At 39.5% G+C, this 10,769-nt stretch overlaps 2 protein-coding genes across 2 annotated transcripts; one reads left to right on the forward strand and one right to left on the reverse strand.

Annotated features, from left to right (window-relative positions):
- Nucleotides 1-3,625: 3,625 nt before the first annotated feature.
- On the forward strand, nt 3,626-5,861 carry LOC134629436 (keratin, type I cytoskeletal 13-like). Its single transcript, XM_063476759.1, has 7 exons — nt 3,626-4,208; nt 4,383-4,465; nt 4,573-4,729; nt 4,840-5,001; nt 5,099-5,224; nt 5,319-5,536; nt 5,633-5,861. The coding sequence occupies exons 1-7, from the start codon at nt 3,699-3,701 to the stop codon at nt 5,748-5,750; spliced, it is 1,374 nt and encodes a 457-aa protein (XP_063332829.1). The 5' UTR covers nt 3,626-3,698; the 3' UTR covers nt 5,751-5,861.
- A 2,626-nt stretch (nt 5,862-8,487) lies between these two features.
- On the reverse strand, nt 8,488-10,769 carry LOC134629437 (keratin, type I cytoskeletal 13-like). Its single transcript, XM_063476760.1, has 6 exons — nt 10,437-10,769; nt 10,000-10,082; nt 9,718-9,874; nt 9,152-9,313; nt 8,934-9,059; nt 8,488-8,712 (listed from the first exon to the last, which is right to left on the reverse strand). Exons 1-6 carry the CDS (start codon nt 10,767-10,769, stop codon nt 8,488-8,490), a joined length of 1,086 nt encoding a protein of 361 aa, XP_063332830.1.

Below are 10,769 nucleotides of genomic sequence, written 5' to 3' on the forward strand. Positions count from 1 at the left end.
CTTAAGAGCTGATTATACCTTTAAGTGAATGGCATCTGCACCGGTTCTCAGGAAAATCTCAATTACAACCATTCATACTTCATTCATAATTTCATACTTCACACAACAGCTCTTCTTGCCCTACACATACAATTACGCTAATCAACAGAACTGATGTAAAACCACAGCACGGTCTTTACTGTCAAAGAAAACAAGTGTGCAAATTGTTTCGCAATCAACAAGAGCGTAGTAGGCCCACACCCGAAGGCAACGGGTGACTTTTTAACAAGCAAACGTTTGACACTTTTTAAATTGTATATTTAGTACAAGACCTTGAACAAGACCTTCGTGAAAATTCATTTTTTTATTTTGATTTTTTTTCCTATTCAACATAATTACGAATGCAATTCCAAAAAAGTTGGGACCCTGTGTAAAATGTAAATAGACACAGAATGGCACGATTTAGAAAATCTCCTAAACCTATATTTTACTCACAATAGAACACAGAAGGGCAATGTTTTTCACTATGCAGCATCGGCTGTCTTCTTTTAACAGCAGTCCATGAACACCTGGGAACTGAGGAGAGCAGTTGTTGGAGTTTTGAGACAGGATTGTTGTCCCATTCTTGTTTGATATAGCTGCTCAGCAGTCCTGGCTCTTCTGTGTTGTGCTTTTTGTTTCATGATGCACCAGATGTTTTGAATTGGTGAAAGGATTGAAATGAAGGTGGTTTAGCATACTATACTGAAACACATACTTTACTGAAATATGAAAAATCTTTGCCTGAAAAAGATATCAGCATTGGTGGTGCCTTTCCAGAGGCAAGCTGGCAGTTTCATGGCAACTAATGCTCCCCAATGCAGAGATGCAGTCTTTCAAACTAAGCATTGATGGCAAGCTGGACGGACCCTTTCTGCTTCAGTCCAGAGAATGGAGTGTTAATATTGTCCAAAAAGAATGTCAACTTTCTATTTGTCTGACCATGGAACAGTTTTTCACTTCACCTCAGTCCATTTTAGAATGAGCTTTGGTGGTCCAGAGAAGACAGCGGCTTTTCTGGATCATGCTCATATATTGCTTCTTCGTGGCATGATCCAGCTTTAACCTGTATTTGTGGCTGGCACAACGAATTGACAGGATCATGCCTGCTTTTAACGCAGCACCACCTGAGGGTGATCGCAAGCATCTAAGTACTGATTTTCAGTTCCCTGTGCACAGAGATTTCTCCAGATTGTCTTTTTGATGATATTATGTGCTTTAGATGAAGAAATATTCAGTCTTAAGTTATACATTGAGTAACATTAAATGGGTTTTTTTTCAGGAGACTGGTGAACCTACACTGATCTGTACCTTTGAAAAACACCTCTCTAAGATCCTCTTTTTAAACCTAATCATGTTACTAAACTGTTGCCAGTTAACCTAATTAGTTGTATTTTCCTCTACCTGTTTCTTTTTAATTCCACTTACTTTTCCAGCCTTTTCCTGCCCCCATCCCCACCTTTTATGAGAAGTGTTGGAGCAGTCCAATTCAAAATGGACTCATATTTTCCTTAAAATAATACATTTTCTCAGTTTAAATGTATGACTTGAATTCTATGTTCTATTGTGAATAAAATAAGTGTTTGTGCTACTTTTCTTTACATTTGGATTTGCATCAGTAGATCATTTTTTATGAAAAAGGGAAGTGCACTCTTGGGTGTAGAAGTTAGTGGTTATATTGGAGAAATAACATCTTGGCTAATTGCTAACATAATGCTGACGGCAGGGGTGGCAAGTTTTAAAACACCTCCAAACTAACCAAACTAACTCTAATACTTCTTCATACAATGTTTCATTCTAGCACAAGTAAGTAAAAAATATTTAAGTGAATGCACTTTGTCATGTTGTGTAGCTTTCAATTGATTTCGTGATCTACAGATCAGTGAGTATGAGATACCTGTCTGTGCAGGTTTTGCCTAATGCCTAAGGAAACATGAGCTGTTCATCATTTTGACAGGATTCTTGACAGCAGCCAATTAGCCACATTATTAAAATGTTCATACCTAGAAGTTCATAAATGTTCCTTTGTGTTCTCACAGTAGCAAATTTATTTTTATTCAAGTAATTTATTTATTTTTAAATCAATTGTGTTGGTAGTAAAATAGTAAGACAGCATAAGCTAAGTCAGCCTTGCTAAATCACTTTCATGACACTGACGCTTGTTGCTAAAAATGTTCTGCCGTTTACAACACATTATTATTTCTTTAACATTTGTTTTTCTGACCGATCTTTTTGCATGTTATACACTCTAAAATGTTAATCAGCAGAAAATCCAAAAATATATATTTAGCAAATGACACTGAAGGGATAAACTTCATCTAAGTGATTCAAGTGCACTATTTGTTATGCTCTGTGCACATAAATTATCCTCAATTATGAATAACCAGTCAGCATCTCAGATATAATTTACAGCTGTTTAGCACATGCTGGAGACGGGTTTGCAACTTGCAAATGATTAGCAGCATCTGGTTTTGCTAAGTGGTAACTGCTAAATCTACTGTATGTGCAAGTTCTGCAACAGTCATTTCTCTGAGGCAAAGAGAAACTTTTTACTGGCTAGAAACAAAATAAATGCATTGTTAGAATCATTTTCTACATTAAAAATGAAAAAACAAACAAACAAACCCCAAAACAAAACAAAACAAAAAAACAACAACCAAAAAACCCAAGAATATAAAGACACTATAGAGTAAAGAGAAAAGGTAAATGTTTTGCAATTTTTCAAACCTTTCTAACATTTGCACCAGACTGATGTAGAACCGTTGAGCAAAATCCCCCAGGGTATTGTAAATGACTTAAAATTGCTGTGGAGAGATGGAAAGAAGCAAACAAGCAAGAGCTTGTTCTTATTCGGGCATGATGCACACGTCAAAGTACAATGCCAAGAAAAGTCAATAACAAGCAAGTACATCTCTGGTGAGCTTTCCAGCAGTGCAGTGCCAAATCTTGAATAAGGCTAAGTCTTGTTTGACATCTATAATACTCTGCCAGGCAAACCTGCAGGCTATTGCAGGGCAAAATGAACAAACACATAAAAGATGATATTTTAAGGTAACATTGAGGGAAAAAAAGATGTGTGAGAATAAGTGTGCTGCTGGCTGAGAGTCAAGTGAAAAAAACTTGTGTTTGCAGTGCTTATTACCTTGGGAACAAAACAGGTGTGGCTTGCCTGGTTTGGCTCTTTTTTTCAAAAATTATGCTACAAAATTAATGAAGTCCCATCACCTGACAGAACAGTTTTAACTGTATAACTAACTTGAGGCACATGTTGATGGGTGTGGCTGTTTTACAATTTACACTACATTTTGCAGTAATAAAGATACTGGTGTCCTTATGCACATTAATATGGAACAATGGAATGCAGAATAATATTGAATGAAATAATGACAATATTCAGCATGAATTTTGTAGCCAGTTGTAAAATTTGGATACCTTACAAAAGTAGTAAATACTTAATCCCACTTTCTCCTTTTTATGATTGCACAAAATGCATATCTGTGTGAACACTTGGGCTGAACAACCATTTTAGGTAATGCTCCTCCCTTTGTGCCTGTATGACACCACCCACACTGAAGGCAGCAGTAGCTTTTTGCAGCATAAAAAGGGTCCAGCAGCAGAGCTGTGCATCTCAGCCATCTCCGTCTGTTTAAGGCAGTCAGACCACCTGAGCAACCTTCACAATGCTGACTTTATCAACATCCAATAGCAGTTATTCTGGGCGCTTTGGAGGTTCAGGCATAGGTGGAAGTGGAGGCAGTGTCCAAAGGATGTATGCTAGAAGCGTGCACGGTGGTGCAGGTGGACATGGAGCAAGAATTTCGGTTTCTGGTGGTGGTGGTGGTGGTTATGGTTTTTCCACTGGAGGTGGTGGTGCAGGTTTTGGTGGTGGTTCAGGCTTTGGTAGTGGTGCAGCCTTTGGTGCTGGTGGAGGCTTTGGTACTGGTGGAGGCTTTGGTGCTGGTGCAGGTTTTGGTGCTGGCGGTGGGGATATCAATGTTGGTGCCAATGAAAAGGCCACCATGCAGAACCTGAATGACCGCCTGGCCTCCTACTTGGAGAAAGTGCACAAGCTTGAGAAGGCCAACGGTGAACTTGAGCTCAAGATCAGGCAATTCTTGGAAAATAAGACCTCCCCTTCAGCCCGTGACTACTCAGCTTATGAGGCCACTATTGCTGACCTACGAGATAAGGTAATGTCACATGAGTAGTGAATCTGAATGTGATACCATGTTTTAATTTATTATGAAATGCATGGATGCAACTTTAAGAAGTTGCTTTCGAAATATAAGTGAGAATCAGTTGTTTTTAATGTTTGCACAAATATGTAGTAGTTATTTAAAAAATGGTATTTCATAATCACACAGATCCGGGATGCCATTTCTGTCAATGGAGGCATCTTTCTCGCCTGTGAGAATGCAAAACTGGCAGCAGATGACTTCAGAACCAAGTATGGGATAGTAGTGCTTAAATGCTGTTGAACTTTGTGAATTTTTAATTTACACTAAACAAACAGAACTGTTGAGATGAAATATCTGATCGCTTGTGGCCTTACAGGTATGAGAACGAGCTTTCTATGCGTACATCAGTGGAGGCAGATATTGCTGAGCTGAAGAGACTATTGGATCAGCTGACACTATGCAGATCTGACCTGGAGATGCAGATAGAAAGCCTCAAGGAGGAGCTCATTTTCCTTAAGAAAAACCACGAGGAGGTCAGTAGAAAACAGTGAACAGTCATTCAAGCAAATTAAAAATGGAACAAATTTATTCAACTGTACAATACAACCAACTCAATTAAAATACTGAACCATTTGTCCACCAGGAAATGGCAGCAATGAGAACCCAGATGAGTGGTCAGATCAACGTGGAGGTGGATGCAGCACCACAACAAGACCTGAACAGTGTTTTGGCTGAGATCCGTGACCAATATGAATCTATAACTGCCAAAAAAAGGAAAGAACTTCAAGCTTGGTTTGATCAAAAGGTAAGTCTGGAGAAGATCTGGTTTTCAATGCATAGATTGTTGTTCGAAGTTATTTAGTGATATGTGAACTTTGCCTTGAATCTCATGTCTGTTGCAGTCAGAGGAGCTGAGCAAAGAGATGACTGCAAACACAGAAATTCTGCAAACATCCAAAACAGAAATCACTGACCTCCGTCGCACATTGCAAGGCCTGGAGATTGAATTACAGTCACAGTTAAGCATGGTAAATAAAATCATTTGGCTTTACTCAAACTCATTCATCAATCCCAGCTTCAGATTTTTGACAGATTTTCTTTATCTCTTCCTTTCTTTAACAGAAAGCAGGTTTGGAAAACTCTCTGGCTGAAACAGAGGCACGGTATTCTATGAAGCTTCAAGGCCTCCAAATGCAAGTGACGAGCCTGGAGGAACAGTTGATGCAGCTCCGTGCTGATATTGAGCGCCAGAGCCAAGAATACAAGATGCTCCTTGACATCAAAACTCGCCTGGAAATGGAGATTGCAGAGTATAGGAGGCTGTTGGATGGACAGGGCAGGTAAGAAAAATGAAGAATTCTGCCCTTTCACCATAAGCTAGTTCTGCAAATTTAAATCTTAAACTGATTTTAACACCAGCTCTGTACTTTTCACAGCATCCATCCAGCACCCGCTGGATCTTCCAGCGTCACCAATAAAAAAGTGGTCGTGGTCACTGAGGAAATAAGCAATGGCAAGGTGGTGTCCTCCACTACCCACACCGCCAAAACCTAAACTGTCTCAAACAGCAAACACAGCACAACATCTGGAGTACACAAATTCCACATCTGAGTCACTACTACTTCCTTCAAATACTAAAGTGATGCAATAAAAGGCTCTCAGTTTGCTGACTTGAATTTTGTCTTATTTGTGTCTGCTTAATTTCAAATGTCATGATAGTGACAGTTCCACAGTTTTTCATCAACCAAGAAGGTATTTTTAAATGGTATATTTATATTTCATAAGGTATTTCATGACATTTGTGAAGACTAAGGTAATATTATTATTTTGACAAATACGGATATAAACTTGGCTTAGAATTAAATCAAACATAACAGTAAATATAACGTTGCAGCCTGAGGCCATCTTGCTAACTACAAAAGCTAAAAGTAATGCTTACTCATGGGCTGTGCCTCTTTTCAAAATTTCCATCATGACACATGAGCCCAAGATGCTTTATAGTCTTTAGAAAGAGAGCAATAAAGTAAAACATTTTACATATGCAGTGAAATGCACATATTTCTATATGCAGGCACGTTAGACACGACTATATCTCGTATTTGGAAAAACGTGTGTATGGCATCAAGAATCAGCAAGTTCTTGTTCATTAAAATTAATTGATCTTCCCACCACTAACATATGTGATGTGAGCAAAATGTTCACCACATGGATTCTGATAGACTTGCCAGTCTTATTACACGTGATTAAAGCTGTATCAAGGGGGCAGAGAATGTATGCATTTTAGAAAATTAAACACTAGAAGGGGTTTGTCTAGGTTTTAGAAAAATCATTTAAAATGTAAGGATACTGATAAGCTTTAAATGTGTCTTTAAAATAGCAAACTCTGGGATAAATGTTTTTGTTTTTGAACAGAAGTTGTCCACTGAGACAAAATGCCCCAAAAACCTAACTTAGTACATCCACAGGTGAATTCTGAAGAGGCACAGTTGTTAAAACGTGTAAGCAAACAATGTCAATGCAACCAGAAGAAACAACATTATCATTATCATTGAATCTCTTTACTATAAACCAATCATTATATCACTCCATCATTAACCCACTCTTTCCTGGCACTCCCTGTACTACACCAGGTAGAACCCATTATTAGATTATTTTCTGTTTAGTACCTGTTCCAAAACAAATTTTAACAGATGGCAGCTTGTTATTTTTTCCTTGTGCTGGTTTTCAGGAGAGATAAACTTATTATTTGTCAGAAGAAGTGTTTCTTATGTATAAAGGTTGTTTAGTTTGAGCTTACAGTTTTTTGTTACACATTGAATTTGATTAACCAAAGGTTTGAGTTACATAAAATGACTTTAAATTATATAAACCTCTTCTTTGTCCACATTTATGATAAAATATCTTGGTATTCAGCATGGACTGAATGTAAAAAGACAGTGATTTGTGAACCCCCGTATTAAAGCCTAGATGTCTGTCTGTCTCACTGCATTGACCCGTGTATTTTACTCCTCACGCCATGACAGCTGGGATGGGTTCCAGCCCCATTACCCCACAACCCTGAACTGAAGAAGTGGTTAAGAAAATAGATGGAATTTCATTAAAATACTTCAACAGGCACCAACACCACATACATGACTTTGAGTGACTCAAATTGGCCAAGGTAAAGCTTAACAGACTGCTAACAGCTACAGCCACGTCAAAGTTTTCCAGCTGTCACTCAAAACCTCAAAGCCTGTCTGCTTAAATTAAAGCATTGTTACAATTTGAAAGGGTGTCTTCTTAAAAAAATCAACCCCTTTAACTTGTTTGAAAGGGGGGGAAAGGGGCTTAAATTCACCTTAAAGCTGCAAAATTGACAGTTATTTCTAGTTTTTCATGTCACACATGTTAAAAAAAAACACACTGACTAATGCCACACGCTAAAATTTGTATTGGAGATTATGTATCGGGATTTCAGGAGCAGGACCACGCCTCCAAACACGCTCCTTCTGGCTGTCATCTATATAGGTTCCCCCCAGTTCTGCAAGCTGATCATTCTCGTTTACGTGCCCCACCCTCCCTCCCTCCTTGTTCTCCATTCTTTAACTTCCTCACTTCTATTTAGTACATGGGGATCTGCCAGGCCTGGGAGCCATCGCCAGTCACCCTTTGAGGCCTTCCCCAAACCGCAGCTCAATTCATGTCAAAGTATTCACTTTTACCTTCTAAAACGCTGTCAAACCTAAAATGAGGACGTGGGCCCAGCTAGTGAACTACAATCAAAACACTGATTATGTAGATGCCACACATGAAACTTTTATTCAACTGCACGATCTTTATTTTTTGTTCATTCTTCCAGTTCTTTACTAAATTGTTTCATTTGATCCACAAGTTGATCCACATTAACATCAACGGTCTCGTTGGTCTGCACCACCCTTCCATCCACAACTGTCTCCACCACTGTGATGAACTTTTTGATCACTGAGGAAAAGAGCAGAAAACAATCATGACAAATTCTCAAGACATTTTTTAAAACTGTATCTAATGTAAATTTATAATATAATTTGGACAATTAAAAAAAAGAATGATATGAAAAATACTTTCTTGCCTTTTTTTGAGCTGCAATAAGTGTTGTTGGGGACGGCGGAGAGAAGAAATCATTCGTGTGAATCATTGTATATGATAAACAATTTCAAGAAAATCAACAAAAGCAGATTTTTCCCCTTTGTCTCCAATGTCCCCTCCCTTGACTCACGATTTTCTCATCATATTTTCTAATTTTTCTCCACTGCCTCTCTCTCTTCACTAGGTCTTACCTGTCATCCTCCCCATCCAGCAGCCTCCTGTACTCTGCAATCTCCATCTCCAGCCTGGTCTTGAGATCCAGCAACATGTCATAGTTGAGCTTGTTGTCGGTGATACTGCTGTGGATCTGGGACAGCTGATCCTCCAGGCTTTTGACCATATTCTGGAGGTTTGTTAGCTGCATGGCATAGCGTCCCTGGGTCTCTGCCAGAGTTCCCTCTAGAGATGTTTTCTGTTTGAGTTGCAGAAGAAAATTTTTAAGGTAATAGGCAATCAGTAATTGTGTGAGTGGAAGTAGAGCAGAGAAAGCATGGAAGAGATAACCAACTCAGACTTAGGGACGTCTTTATGGTAATTGTTAAGATACGCTAACACACTGCTAACATTCCCTTCATACTTAATGGACAGATAAAATGACATCAGTTCCAGTGATATCAAACTGATGTGTGTTACCATGCTCAAATGGCTCTGCAGTTCAATCTCCAGTCTCTGGAGAGTGTTCTTCAGCTCTGTAATCTCTCTTCGTGTTGTGACCAGAACCTCAGTTTGTGTTTGCACTTCCTGCTCCACTTCTGCAATCTGAGCAGAAACAAAACATCATAATATGTGTTACTCCAGTTGAAAGATCACTTCATGGAAATAATAATAACAATAATAACTTCACTTCTCACCTTGTTTTGATACCACAATTCGAGCTCTTTGCTGTTCTTTGCAATCACACCCTCGTAGTGCTGCCTGATCTCTGCCATAGCCTCGTTAAGGTCTCGAGAGGGAGAAGCGTCCACGGATACATTAACCTGGCCACCCATCTGAGTCCTCAGTAGAGCCACATCCTGCAGAGGTCAAAGGGCAATAAAATTTCACAAATTATTTCACAAAAAAATCACAAATCCTCAAAATAATCTACCTGTTGTTATGATAGTCATGCGTGTTTTTGGCTCTTTAATCTGCATGTGTGTTCATGTGTGTGTGGTGGGTGCGGGTGTTGAACAAACAGAAGCAATGAGGTAATGGAGAAAGAGAAGAATACATGGAAGTGTGCAGAGAGAAGAGGGGCAGCAAAGGGAAAAGGAGAAGGTGGCAGAGCTGTTTATAAAAGCATGAACCTAACACTGCATTTCCTCTGTATTATCAGGGGTAAAACATGGATCATGTGTGAATTATGAACAGCCAGCCACAAAAGCTTGCAATGAAAAACAGATGTGATCTAATAAGGTTGCCCTCTCAGTAAACTCGCCTCTTCGTGGTTTTTCTTGAGTATAATGACGTCTTCCTTCAGGGTTTCATACTGATTCTCCAGATCCAGCCTCAATAGGTTAAGATCATCCGTTAGCTTCCTCAGACCAGCAATGTCTGCTTCCACTGCCAGTCTCATGGCCAGCTCGTTTTCATACCTGAGTGAATTTCACACAAAATGGCAGATGGACAAGTCAGCGGGTTATCACGATCAGGAGCTGTCAGTCAGACATGTGTACATGTGAATGTAGAAGGGTTATAAACATACAGAGGGCACACTCACTTCACTTTAAAATCATCAGCAGCCAGTTTTGCATTGTCAATGTCCAGGGCGGTCTTGGCATTGAGCATGGAGGCAATACAAATCTAAGAGTGGGCAAAAACACATGGAAACAGTCAGAAAACAATCAAGCTCTTACTTCAGGTAACAACATTTGAGTTCCTCTCTACACCTGTGCTGCCTCTCTGTGTAATTAACATTGTAATATTCAGGACTTTTAGCAGGATGTGATTGACAGTTAGAGTGAATCTAGTATGACAGTCATGAAAAATAACAATTGTTCTAACTTATGGGTCAGTATCGAAGTCTTTGACAATGATGAATGAGCTCATCTAACTGAAAAGTTAGATACCAAAAGATACCTCTTCTGTTACACTTACACTGAACATTGACAAGCAGGAACTGCTCAGGCAGACTCTTATCTCTATCTTTTCTCTTACCTTTTCCTTCAGATCCTCGATGGTGGCGAAGTAACCAGAGTAGTCACGGGAGACCACGTTTCTGCTCTGGTACCACTCCCGGATCAGGTTCTCCAGGCGCTCATTCTCCTTCTCCAGCTTGCGCACCTTATCCAGGTATGACGCCAGACGGTCATTCAGGTTCTGCATGGTGGCCTTCTCATTGGCCCCAACATGGAGGTCGAGACCATCAGCAAGATTCAAGCTTGGTGTTCCATAGCTCATCTGGGATGAAGAGATACGGACTCCACGACCTCCTGCTCCACCATAGACACTCATGGTGTTCTGCTTGAAGCTTCTTGTCCTCATAGACAT

This window comes from Pelmatolapia mariae, linkage group LG6, assembly GCF_036321145.2.
Source record: "Pelmatolapia mariae isolate MD_Pm_ZW linkage group LG6, Pm_UMD_F_2, whole genome shotgun sequence".
Classification (NCBI taxonomy): domain Eukaryota; kingdom Metazoa; phylum Chordata; class Actinopteri; order Cichliformes; family Cichlidae; genus Pelmatolapia; species Pelmatolapia mariae.

Excerpts from the sequence above, each read along its gene's own strand:
- LOC134629437 (XM_063476760.1), bottom strand. The coding sequence starts at position 10,769 with ATGTCTATGAGGACAAGAAGCTTCAAGCAGAACACCATGAGTGTCTAT. Across the intron at positions 10,083-10,436 it reads TCGAGGATCTGAAGGAAAAG|ATTTGTATTGCCTCCATGCT; the intron begins GTAAGAGAAAAG and ends GCCCACTCTTAG. Across the intron at positions 9,060-9,151 it reads AATTGTGGTATCAAAACAAG|ATTGCAGAAGTGGAGCAGGA; the intron begins GTGAGAAGTGAA and ends GTTTCTGCTCAG.
- LOC134629436 (XM_063476759.1), top strand. The coding sequence starts at position 3,699 with ATGCTGACTTTATCAACATCCAATAGCAGTTATTCTGGGCGCTTTGGA. Across the intron at positions 4,730-4,839 it reads TTAAGAAAAACCACGAGGAG|GAAATGGCAGCAATGAGAAC; the intron begins GTCAGTAGAAAA and ends TTTGTCCACCAG. Across the intron at positions 5,225-5,318 it reads TACAGTCACAGTTAAGCATG|AAAGCAGGTTTGGAAAACTC; the intron begins GTAAATAAAATC and ends TTTCTTTAACAG.